Source organism: Lissotriton helveticus, chromosome 5_1, assembly GCF_964261635.1.
Source record: "Lissotriton helveticus chromosome 5_1, aLisHel1.1, whole genome shotgun sequence".
NCBI classification, from domain to species: Eukaryota; Metazoa; Chordata; class Amphibia; order Caudata; family Salamandridae; genus Lissotriton; species Lissotriton helveticus.
In genome coordinates, this window is record NC_136065.1 from 8164242 (window position 1) to 8177611 (window position 13370).

Genomic DNA, 13370 nt, shown 5'->3' on the forward strand with positions numbered 1-13370 from the left:
CAAGGCTGGCAAAGAACATAATAATGATGTCACATGGGGAATGAAGGGAGGGGAGCAGGGGAAAAGAGAATGTAAGATACGACGCTGCTAAATCTCGTGTAGAAATCTTCGTGGTGCTTTGTTCCCCTTATCTGCCCCATGATGTATTTATAACGGGCAGGGGCAGCGGCAGCACTGGCTCGAGCCCAGCCCAACCGGAAGCAAAGCAGTCACCATCCAGGCTATATAACCCGTCCGGAGGCGGGACTGGAGGTAAGCCCCGCCCACTGCACGCTGACTCCGACTGTAAGAGGACGAGAGGGACAAACCCACAACCTACAACCAATTAGCTTGTCAGAGCTCCGTATGCCGCAATAGGATTGGCTGGAGTGGTGTCTCAATGTTCCAATCCGAAAGCAGCCCATCCAGGAATATGTTCAGCCGTCGGATTGGTTGTTAGTGCACCCGGAAGTGCTAATGTCTCACATATGACATCCGTTGACAGAGGAGCGGCGGAGCGTTGAAGGGAGGTGAGCGGTGAGCGGCGTCTGGTGGGTTCATGGGGGCGGCGGGTGTACACGGGGCGCCGGGGGCCGCCGTTTGTCACTGACGGTTCCTTGTGGCCTTCATTATTGCGGAGTGTGGCTCCTGGCCCCCGGGGGCGGCTGCGGTTCCAGTTTCCGAATTTGTCCCCCCCTTCCACAGGCGCCCCCTGAGTTCCTTGTGCCAGGGCCGTTATTACTCCTTGGGATGCGGGGGGGCGGGCCGTTATTGTGTGCGACGGAGGGGGCTGCTCATCCTTCCAGTGCCGGTCAATGCTCCATAGATCGCCCCCGCTTTACTGCATGTCAATGATGTCAGCAGAGTTTCACCCTGGCAGTATGTGCATGTATCTGTAAAGAGTGTTTAATGGATACTGTTCCATATGACACATCACATCTGTGAACTCCTTGAGCCCTCCATGCTGGCCACGGGTTAACATTGCTAACTCGCATAACCTCACTTAGGTACACATGTTCATGTCCCCAAGTGTCCAACGGTTCACATAGGACACTTGAAATTCCTAGTAGTACAGTTGGAAACTTGACATTACCTCAGGTTTCCAAATGAAATACTAGGATTGTTCCCAAAAGTAAGTTACAAGGGTTTTTGGGGATCAATGCATAGATACCCGCCCAAGTCCTAAAAATCCCTTATTGTTGGATACAAAAGGGCTTGAGGCACAATCCCCTATACCTTCAATAATTGGGGAGCCTGTCGTCACCCAACGGGCTTTCTCAAAACAACAACAAAGTTAGCCCAGCACACTTTAAAGGTCAAGTAATAACCAATAAACAGTTTTCAAGATGCAAATGTATTCCAATGAAGAGTCGATGTTATGTGGTCGTATTAAATTTCATCCTTTATTTTTCTTTTTTTTTAAACGTTTTGCAACCACCAACGCGTTTCGTCCATACACGGACTTCTTCAGGGCTTGCAGTATGTATTTGTAGCGCTGTCAATTAATTATTGCCAATGTATTTTGACCAATTCGTTTTGAAAACAGTTAACACCTCAAGAGTACGGTATATTTCACTCCAGGTAATATTCCATGTTGAATTTGTATCAAGGTAAATAAAGCGTAGTTCAGGCAGCACGATCGTCCACGGGAAAAGGCAGTGCACCAGTCTATAGAATTTTAGTGGTGTTGGTTTACTTTCTTTGTTGATTGACCCACATTGCTCTTTGTATAAGATTGTTGTGGGTGAATTGCTAATTACTTCTGTCATACTTTAAGCCCACTGCATCGTCCTAAGAAGTGGTAGAAGGAGACTTGGTGGCATTGGCTACAAATGGCTCGTCTGCTCTGAATCTGACCTTTCATCTGAACTGATAATTTACTCTACCTGGCTGCCCCTCTGACCATTCACTACAATGATGTAAGGCCAGGGGCTCTCTGCTTCTTACTGTACCTGCGTCTTTACTGGTCCTCTTATTTCCCTCTCCTGTCACTATAGCTAGAGTATGCCTGTCAGTTTTTCAATAATATTGACCCCCCCCCCCAAAGAAACAGCATGTCTTAATGTCCCCCTCTTTTTATAACCTTGCAACACCAACCAAAAGGTCTCTTCTCCATTTCTTTATTGGGATTGCACTCTTTAAAGAAAAAAAATTGACGGCCAGCAGGTTAACCGGTGTGTAGAGCGAGGTTCCAATAAAAACACCATAAACCCTTGAGCACTAAAACAAATATTCTGAGTTTTCTTTGCAGCCGTCACTTGCTTATTTCGTATTCCAACTCTAGCCAACAAGTGTTTAGTCTTGTTCACAGACTTCCTCAGGACTCACCCAATATATAAAAAAAGTTATACCTTTCATATCAAACCCACTTATATATTTATACATGATTACATACAGAAACAGGGATTCTCCCTATGCCAGGTTACCAATACTCTAAGTGCTTACAAGCACACCTTGTATCAAAACTAACTGTTAAGTGGGACAAGGAACTTGGTAGATAATTCTGTCAACAGTCTTGTCTACATTATCTGTCCATACAGTGCTAAACACCCAAAGGAGAGAGACAGAAATTAATATCCCACAAAGTAGCAACATATTCGTTTAATTTCTGAAGTTACAATCAGCCACCCATGCCCAAGAAAATATACAATAAGTCACCAGTGCCCATAAATTCATCGTGAACGTGGAGTTCAAACTGAGGTTAAATGTGTGCATGAAATACATTTACAAATAACAAGCGCTTACCTCTGTGTCGAAAAAAGTAAGCCGCTGGAATGATTTATCCACTATTTTTAATAATCATTAAAACATCCAGTTCCCCAAAGTCACATTTTTGGTAAATATTTAGGAAAAGTTTTTTGTTTTTGTTACTTTGTCTGAGCCTCCAGTGGCTAATTAGCATTAAGCTGCCAGCAGCTTGTCCCTGATAGTCGTTCTCTTTAAAGAGGTATAAAAACTGCTCCTAGAGCTGGAACAAAGGGTTAGGCCTTTTAGAGAGGAGATCTGGTGAGAAGTATGTTACACTGCTCAGGAAGAGCGCTTGAGAAGGGTCTAGGAAATTCATTGACTTGAACAGATCCAGGATGAGGCCTTCCCAGTCATAGTTAAGTGTACAGGAAGACTTGATGAAGAGAAGCTTTTGTTCCCTGGGCCACCTGTAGCCACTTTGGCACCAGCTTAGTGGGATGGTGAGCTGGCCCCATAACCAGTGAGGTGTACCTTAGGAGGAGGGGGCTGTTCATTTCCCTGAGCACCTCCCAGACTGTGACACCAGAAACCTGCAAGGGCAGAAGGGTGCTAAAATGATGGATTTTACTCCGAATAGGTCACTGTGGGATAGCTTGCAGTAAGGCACACAGAATGTACTGCAAAAATGGGAACTTTTTTCTCATTGGTTAGGGAATGTCCTGAAGTCGCCCCCACTCACTGGCTAGTGAAACCTACAAAGTAGCCCCTCACCGTAGCTCATCAGAACACATCTGAACTGGAGTAAGAACATAAGAGGGCTTGACCTGCTGTCTGCAACCTGTGTTGAGACCTGCGGGCTGAACCTTGAGCAATTTGTGCCCGGGACTGAAGACTACAGGGGCAGTTGCCTGACCTCCTGTGTGGCCCATGGCTAGCCTAAATTGCACTTAGGTCTTGGGCAATCCTCAATAGTGACTTCTGATTGGTGCTTTACTTCCTTTAGGCGCCTTTGCCCTTAACTTATATTTTGTCTTTAAATCATATCTCTGGTTTTTAGTCTTTTTGGTTACATTTTTCTTATTAACTCTTACGCAGTTTTGGGAAACTGGTTGTGGAATTTTCATTTTTTATAAACATTTTAGTTGTTTTGGTACTGCTAAATACTTTACGCTTTACTTAAGACTGTCTACTCTTTGCCATAGATACCAGTGGTTGAGTCCTGGATTGTATTATACTTGTTTGTTGGACCTGACAAGATTTCAGGCTTATTACTTGGGTAGGACTCGCATGCCCCACAGGTCATATCCCACTACTGGATTGATCTCAGTGGCAGTTAACATCATAGACTCCGTCTGCACAAACAAGCATCATCTGAATGCTTTAAAATTGGTCCAACCCCTTGGCGTTTAATATCCATGGACAGGCTAGATCGCAAAGTTGCATGGTCAGTCTTGTCTAATTCTGCTAAGAGATATTCTGTTCTTTACAATGCTTCCCCTTCGAGCAGGCTCTGTGTACTTCTTATCACCTGAACTTTAGCCCGCTCTGTGCGACACCAAATATGGAATCCTTGGTGATAGTGGCGAAGAAGCGAACCTGATGGAATATGCATGCACTTGGACCTGGATAGAGAAGACAGGTATGCTTGTTTAAATGTCTTAAAACGAGGACACCCTTTCCTCTGTCCAAGGAGGTGTGACCACGTAATGTCAATCCCGACTTCCTGTTGACACCAGGAAGTTGAGTCCTCTGCTTCATTCACCAGGCTATCTGGGGCAAACTCTATAAATTCCATACAAAATCCCCTTCTTCACCCCCAACATTCAGCGCTCTACAATAGCATATTTGATCACCCAACAAGCCTTCCTTTGTAAAATCCGAGAGATGACACGAGGGTCCAGGGTTCCACCCTGTGGGATGCTTCAACCCAAGCATGAGAACAGAGCTCAACTACCTGCGAGTCAGAAAAGGCTTGATAGAGAGCGGTTCTATGTCTATCATATATCAGTAGTAGCAAATGAAAAATGTCAGACTGCGACCTCCTCTTCTCCAAATGAACTTCAACTTTCTCCCTCGTGTCCTTATGTTTCAACTATAGCCCGTATTATGAAGTAAAGGAAAGGGAACTCGTAGTGCTGTATAAGCCCATGAATAAATAATAGTAGAAAATACTCCTGTGAATTTTGAATAGTTTGATGTGAAATTGCATCCAAGCTGGCCATGGTAGCTGTTTCATATGCCTTTGGCGAGATCCTCAAAACAGGAGGAAGTTTCAAAGAGGACTGATATGAAGTAATTGGAGTCAAACTGGCTGTGTGGGGGAAGGAAGTGTACTAGAGGGGCGCATGAAAGGAAATACGTATGCGTGGTGGTGTATTATGAATTTGCTAGTGTTGGCATGAGAAGAAGGCAGCAACGGTGGCAGAAGGGAAGATATTCATATTCACCGTCAAGGAGGAGATCTTTGAGGTGGTTCAGGGTAGAGTCAAATTTGGGTTTTAATGTTGGATGATCCTTGTTCTGAGGTTTAGCGCTGCTCTTGCAGTCGAAAGACGTGAAACGGAAGCTCACGCTCAAATTTGGATTTGTCACAGGTGTATGTCTTGACTTGGCTCTTTCATGACGTTATTCAGAACACTTACTTCCCTTCTCAAAAGTTTGAAATACATTTAGAAATATACTGTTGATGTAAAAATGTTATTTTTTTACCCTGCAATGGCATCATGCCTTTAAAATAAGGCCATGTTTTTGTTGTTTTGCTCGACCATTACAGAACATCCATTTACACTCTTGTTAATGAAGGCATGTCTCCATTGTCTTGTGCTGTGTGAAAAGTATGTACACTATGCTACAGATAACTAAGCCATAATGTTAAAGGTAGACGTTATTCACTTAATCTTTTTCATCCTTTTTAATTTAGAGAGAAATTTGGTGCTCAGTTGAATAATGGATCAAGATAAACAGTTAAAGGACGTTTTTCCCAACCTCTGTCAGGTACAAATTCTAAAAATCCATATTTACAAAGTTGAAGCTATATTGGCAGAGCCTTACAAATATTCGGATTCTTAAAAAGTACTTTTCTTCTTCATTTGATTGATACCACGCTGGGTAGTCTTAATAAGGGTGATGAGTTTGAAAGTTCAGTAAATAGTGTAATCATGCATTTTGTGATTGTAATGTTGTGTCGCTCTTTGCTAAATTAATTGCTTGCCACGCCTTTACGGATTTGACCTGTAGGTGTTTTTAAATGCTGTTATCCCCTCTATAAACAGGAGCTTCTAATAAGCTTTTATAATTGAGTAAACACTGTAGGTTTTTGGGTATCACCTACGTCTTTGCGTGCCATATATCAGGGGGTGCAGACTACTCGCATGTGGATAGTTCACCTAGCCTCTTCACACAGGTCCTCTACCCTTGCGTCTCACCTTTCCATAAAGCCGTATGTGCTATGCACAGCAGATGATGTCCTTGCTTTTCAATACTCGGGGACACCATGGAGAGTGAAATCCATCCTTACCAGAGGCATTGGGGCTTGGGTCCGATGGTTCTTGTCTGCCAACCCAGTTTACGAGTGATCCACTTCTTGAGCCCTCCAATGCTGGTGTTAAGAGGATATGTGCCTCTAGCCCACTGAAAAGAAGGGTGTTGCTGCAAAACACAATGCTGGGAAATGGGTCATCTTGTGGAGGGTTGCTCCATGTTACTTTTTAGTATGAGGTTTTTGTGTAAAACCCTGGCTGAGATTTCCTTAACGCTTAAGCTGGCCAAAGCGGACCCTCTAGAGGCAGATGGTTCCGAGCCTGTCAAAGGGTTTCATATCAAACAGTGGAAGTCAGTAATCTACCTGATCACACCCTGATGAGGATATGGGGCGTGTGAAATCCCGGTGGTATGTCCACCTGGGGTCTGCTATCTGGGTGTCTGTGACCACCGACCCACAAGACTTCCACCGACAAAATCTAGGTAGGATGCACAAGGACCTATAGAAAGAAGTATCCAATGCAGAAAACTGTGCATATCGCTACTAGGTCTGGTGGCTTTATACTAGATGATTACACTCCCAAAATGTCTTTGTCCTCCAAAATACTCCCCATGCTGCGCCAGAGGCCGCCTTCAGGGCAGTGGAGTCCACTATACACATGTTATTTTGAGCGGCAGGTCGCCACAGATAGCTTATGGCTCTATGAAAGGGTATGGAGCTCCTGAGCATAAAACATTATTACTAGGCAAACCCTTTGCTGGTGGCTAATGAATGGGCCTTTACAACAATAGTTAGCGATATGCACTCCTCTATTGAAACAATTTTTCTAAATGTCAACAAATTATACTGCTCGGTGCTGTCCCATATCTTGACTAGCTCCTAGCCAAGTTGGAAATAATTAATGAATCACAGAAACCTGTGTTGTGGGAAGCACTGTTCACTTATTCACTATAACGTGATTTTTGTTTTTCTATTAATCAACCATACATTCAATTCACTTTTAACAAAAATTAAACAGATTCTGTTTCATCACAAATTCAAAATTTTCATATGTCCACAGTCTTTTTTGAACAAACAGAAAGCCAAAACCAATTCCCAAATTATATGCTCATCACAAGATGGACGTTTTTCTTTTCTTCAAAAATGATTTTATTCTTCTCATTCATCCATAAACGCGACAGTCTGTGTTTTTCAAACAAATCTTCATAGTTCAACGAATACTGACATATCCCAATGCATTTCGGTATGCACCTTCGTCAGGGGAATGTATTCTAAATAACAAAAGATTATACGTAATTACCAAAAACTAAATCTTGTGTATATCCAATACATACACTATTTACAATTGCACATGCCTTAAATTCCAAAATTTATTAATGAACAACAACCAGAGAATCTCCTAATGTCATTTAGACATCTAGTGTGTATTAGAGAATTCATGCTCACAAAAGTTCACCTGCAACCTCCTAAATTAAACCGAAAAAACGTGCTACCAACCCAGTGCTACCACCACCTCATGCTAGCTGTGATCCAATAATAACCAAAAGCATAACATAAATTCCATGCATTTAAAAGTTCACAGCTCCTACCTTCGTCAAATCAATTAAACTGAGAAAACGACCAGCTCCAACATCCGTCCTACTCTCTTCTACAAAACATAATGGTACCTTTGAAACCTCAGCTCGTTACTACTCAGCTTGCACTAACTTGCATACAAAGCCAGTACTTACTTGGTCTCCTCGACCCCAATGTTAGAACGCTCCGTGCTACTTCAATTTCAAGATATTTTCTTTTCCGTTCTGTAATACATGAGGGCATAAAGCTCCTTAGCCACTAGTTATATTATATAGTTGTATAGTCGGAAAACTGCTTCTCAACTCGCTGCCATGAATTATTACCTCTTTCTGTACAAACAGAACGCTGCGCATTACTCTTGGGTTCACTCGAGATCCACCGCTTTCTCGCTAGGTCAAACCCTGAGCGAGCCGCCTGAATATGGCGTCTGACGTCATACGTCATGAAAATCAAAGACGGACTGTAACCAAAAACATCCTCATTCAAAATGGCACCCGTGAGATGCCTAATTGCGATGAATTCGAACAAAATAGTCCCATTTCGAAGATGGCAAAGTAAACTAGCTTCAGAATGATAAACTGTAGAAGAAAAAATAGTAAAAAACTAGTAATACCTAACGACTTAATAAAAAACCTATTCTCAAAAAAACCTATTTCTCAAAAAAACGTGAGGTTTTATGAGCATGAGTACCAATACCATCTAAATACAAAACATATATAGTCCTAAACATACATTGTACAGCACAATATTACAAATTATAAAAAGCAGATCATTTCAATTTTGTCGTTAAGCCCATAGGGCGTCAGTGTCCTAAGGAACTTGATCCAGTGTGTTTCTCTCTGTGCCAACATTTTGGCTGTGTCAACATGTGGTTTCTCCACCAATCTTTCTAGCACAGTGAATTTTAGTTGAGGTATTGAATGCCCCCTCTCATGCCAATGAGCAGCCAAACATGATTTCATATTTTTTGTACGTATCGTGCTTTTATGTTCGGTTATTCTAACCTTCACTTTCCTGGTGGTACGGCCAACATAGACCAGACCACATGGGCATTTGATTGCGTAGATTAAAACACTCGAATTGCAATCAGACGTGTGTCTCAACATGATGTTTTTACCTGTTTGCGGGTGAGTGAAAAGATTGCCTACCATTACATTACCACAATGTCCACAGTTAAAACACTTCCTCATGCCTTTTTGGCCTAGATCTGTGTCTTCATGTTCCCTATGCTTCAAAAGTTCCTTAAGATTACGTGATCTAGAATGTGCAAATAAAGGTTTATCTAAAAATACCTGCTTGAAATCAGGTTCTTGCTCGATTATTTCCCAACGTTTCATTACACATCTTTTTATCGCCGCTGCGGCTGTGGAAAATTTAAGTACATAGACTTCCCTCTTATTAGAGCTCTTCTCACTTTTTTTTAGCATGGTGGACCTAGGCATGGTTTTAACTCTATTCTCAGCTTCATCTAGTATAGCAGCCGGATACCCCCTTGTGAGGTAATCAGTGCGCATGTTGTTGATGGTTTCAAACCCTTGCTTTTCATCTGAACAAATCCTTCTTGCCCGAATAAATTGTGATAGTGGTAGGTGTCTTTTCAATGCATCTGAGTGAAAGCTCTCATAGTGTAAAGCGTTATTTCTGTCAGTTGGCTTCTTGAAAACGCTTGTAACAAGTTTATTTCCTTCTTTTTTAATCAAAATGTCAAGGTAACTTATCTGTGCCGAACTGATAGTGTAGGTGAATTTGATAAAAGCATGACAATTATTCAGCTCATGGAGTTGCGCTCTTAACTTTGCTTCTGAGCCCTTCCAAACAACTAGTATATCATCGATATACCTTAAGTATAACGCTAGATGTTGCTGCCATTCATGGTTCTGTAATATGTGGGTGTCTTCAAATTTGGACATGAACATATTTGCATACGTTGGTGCCCCGGTAAACCCCATTGAGGTACCCGTCTTCTGTAAGAAAAAGCATTTCTGCCACTGGAAATATCCATGATATAGACAAAATTGCAATAGTTCAAGCAAGAAAATGTTGTGCCCCTCCTCATAGTCATGTCTCAATAGCATCCACTCTGCTGCCTCCAGACCTTCCATATGCGGGATTGAGGTGTACAGGGCTGAAACATCAACCGTGCACAACCACACTTCCTCGTTATCAAAAATAGGCACTCCTTGCAGTTTCCGTAAGCAATCTGTAGTGTCTTGCACAAAAGTTGACCACTGTTGTACCAAAGGTTGCATGAAATAATCTAGATACCTTCCTACGGGTTCATGTAATGACCCACATCCCGCCACAATGGGTCGGAATGGTGGGTCTACCGGGTCTTTATGCATTTTAGGCAACATATATATATATGGCCTACATGGGTATTCGGTGATCTAGATTATTTCATGCAACCTTTGGTACAACAGTGGTCAACTTTTGTGCAAGACACTACAGATTGCTTACGGAAACTGCAAGGAGTGCCTATTTTTGATAACGAGGAAGTGTGGTTGTGCACGGTTGATGTTTCAGCCCTGTACACCTCAATCCCGCATATGGAAGGTCTGGAGGCAGCAGAGTGGATGCTATTGAGACATGACTATGAGGAGGGGCACAACATTTTCTTGCTTGAACTATTGCAATTTTGTCTATATCATGGATATTTCCAGTGGCAGAAATGCTTTTTCTTACAGAAGACGGGTACCTCAATGGGGTTTACCGGGGCACCAACGTATGCAAATATGTTCATGTCCAAATTTGAAGACACCCACATATTACAGAACCATGAATGGCAGCAACATCTAGCGTTATACTTAAGGTATATCGATGATATACTAGTTGTTTGGAAGGGCTCAGAAGCAAAGTTAAGAGCGCAACTCCATGAGCTGAATAATTGTCATGCTTTTATCAAATTCACCTACACTATCAGTTCGGCACAGATAAGTTACCTTGACATTTTGATTAAAAAAGAAGGAAATAAACTTGTTACAAGCGTTTTCAAGAAGCCAACTGACAGAAATAACGCTTTACACTATGAGAGCTTTCACTCAGATGCATTGAAAAGACACCTACCACTATCACAATTTATTCGGGCAAGAAGGATTTGTTCAGATGAAAAGCAAGGGTTTGAAACCATCAACAACATGCGCACTGATTACCTCACAAGGGGGTATCCGGCTGCTATACTAGATGAAGCTGAGAATAGAGTTAAAACCATGCCTAGGTCCACCATGCTAAAAAAAAGTGAGAAGAGCTCTAATAAGAGGGAAGTCTATGTACTTAAATTTTCCACAGCCGCAGCGGCGATAAAAAGATGTGTAATGAAACGTTGGGAAATAATCGAGCAAGAACCTGATTTCAAGCAGGTATTTTTAGATAAACCTTTATTTGCACATTCTAGATCACGTAATCTTAAGGAACTTTTGAAGCATAGGGAACATGAAGACACAGATCTAGGCCAAAAAGGCATGAGGAAGTGTTTTAACTGTGGACATTGTGGTAATGTAATGGTAGGCAATCTTTTCACTCACCCGCAAACAGGTAAAAACATCATGTTGAGACACACGTCTGATTGCAATTCGAGTGTTTTAATCTACGCAATCAAATGCCCATGTGGTCTGGTCTATGTTGGCCGTACCACCAGGAAAGTGAAGGTTAGAATAACCGAACATAAAAGCACGATACGTACAAAAAATATGAAATCATGTTTGGCTGCTCATTGGCATGAGAGGGGGCATTCAATACCTCAACTAAAATTCACTGTGCTAGAAAGATTGGTGGAGAAACCACATGTTGACACAGCCAAAATGTTGGCACAGAGAGAAACACACTGGATCAAGTTCCTTAGGACACTGACGCCCTATGGGCTTAACGACAAAATTGAAATGATCTGCTTTTTATAATTTGTAATATTGTGCTGTACAATGTATGTTTAGGACTATATATGTTTTGTATTTAGATGGTATTGGTACTCATGCTCATAAAACCTCACGTTTTTTTGAGAAATAGGTTTTTTTGAGAATAGGTTTTTTATTAAGTCGTTAGGTATTACTAGTTTTTTACTATTTTTTCTTCTACAGTTTATCATTCTGAAGCTAGTTTACTTTGCCATCTTCGAAATGGGACTATTTTGTTCGAATTCATCGCAATTAGGCATCTCACGGGTGCCATTTTGAATGAGGATGTTTTTGGTTACAGTCCGTCTTTGATTTTCATGACGTATGACGTCAGACGCCATATTCAGGCGGCTCGCTCAGGGTTTGACCTAGCGAGAAAGCGGTGGATCTCGAGTGAACCCAAGAGTAATGCGCAGCGTTCTGTTTGTACAGAAAGAGGTAATAATTCATGGCAGCGAGTTGAGAAGCAGTTTTCCGACTATACAACTATATAATATAACTAGTGGCTAAGGAGCTTTATGCCCTCATGTATTACAGAACGGAAAAGAAAATATCTTGAAATTGAAGTAGCACGGAGCGTTCTAACATTGGGGTCGAGGAGACCAAGTAAGTACTGGCTTTGTATGCAAGTTAGTGCAAGCTGAGTAGTAACGAGCTGAGGTTTCAAAGGTACCATTATGTTTTGTAGAAGAGAGTAGGACGGATGTTGGAGCTGGTCGTTTTCTCAGTTTAATTGATTTGACGAAGGTAGGAGCTGTGAACTTTTAAATGCATGGAATTTATGTTATGCTTTTGGTTATTATTGGATCACAGCTAGCATGAGGTGGTGGTAGCACTGGGTTGGTAGCACGTTTTTTCGGTTTAATTTAGGAGGTTGCAGGTGAACTTTTGTGAGCATGAATTCTCTAATACACACTAGATGTCTAAATGACATTAGGAGATTCTCTGGTTGTTGTTCATTAATAAATTTTGGAATTTAAGGCATGTGCAATTGTAAATAGTGTATGTATTGGATATACACAAGATTTAGTTTTTGGTAATTACGTATAATCTTTTGTTATTTAGAATACATTCCCCTGACGAAGGTGCATACCGAAATGCATTGGGATATGTCAGTATTCGTTGAACTATGAAGATTTGTTTGAAAAACACAGACTGTCGCGTTTATGGATGAATGAGAAGAATAAAATCATTTTTGAAGAAAAGAAAAACGTCCATCTTGTGATGAGCATATAATTTGGGAATTGGTTTTGGCTTTCTGTTTGTTCAAAAAAGACTGTGGACATATGAAAATTTTGAATTTGTGATGAAACAGAATCTGTTTAATTTTTGTTAAAAGTGAATTGAATGTATGGTTGATTAATAGAAAAACAAAAATCACGTTATAGTGAATAAGTGAACAGTGCTTCCCACAACACAGGTTTCTGTGATTCATTAATTATTTCCAACTTGGCTAGGAGCTAGTCAAGATATGGGACAGCACCGAGCAGTATAATTTGTTGACATTTAGAAAAATTGTTTCAATAGAGGAGTGCATATCGCTAACTATTGTTGTAAATACAGTACTGTTTTAGCTCCATTTGTGACTTGCACCCACGTATAGAGATGGATTTTGATGAGATAGCTCAAATGACTAAGAATCAGGCGGATGTAAAAGGGTACACAGCAGCGGAAGCCGAGAACATTTACACCCTGATCAAAGAAACCAGAGATCTCAAAACAAAACCAGGCACCACAGCACAATTAGTAAAACAACTACA

The 13370-nt window shown here is 41.4% G+C and overlaps 1 protein-coding gene across 1 annotated transcript in view; it reads left to right on the top strand.

Moving 5' to 3' along the window:
- The first annotated feature begins 386 nt into the window (after positions 1–386).
- LOC144754055 (max-like protein X) overlaps positions 387–13370 on the top strand; it is a 63274-nt gene continuing 50290 nt past the window's right edge. The window contains exons 1-2 of the mRNA XM_078641569.1: positions 387–516; positions 5588–5661. Of these exons, the coding sequence (XP_078497695.1) occupies positions 5614–5661 (48 nt within the window). The 5' untranslated portion in view covers positions 387–516; positions 5588–5613. The remainder of the gene's footprint in view (positions 517–5587; positions 5662–13370) is intronic.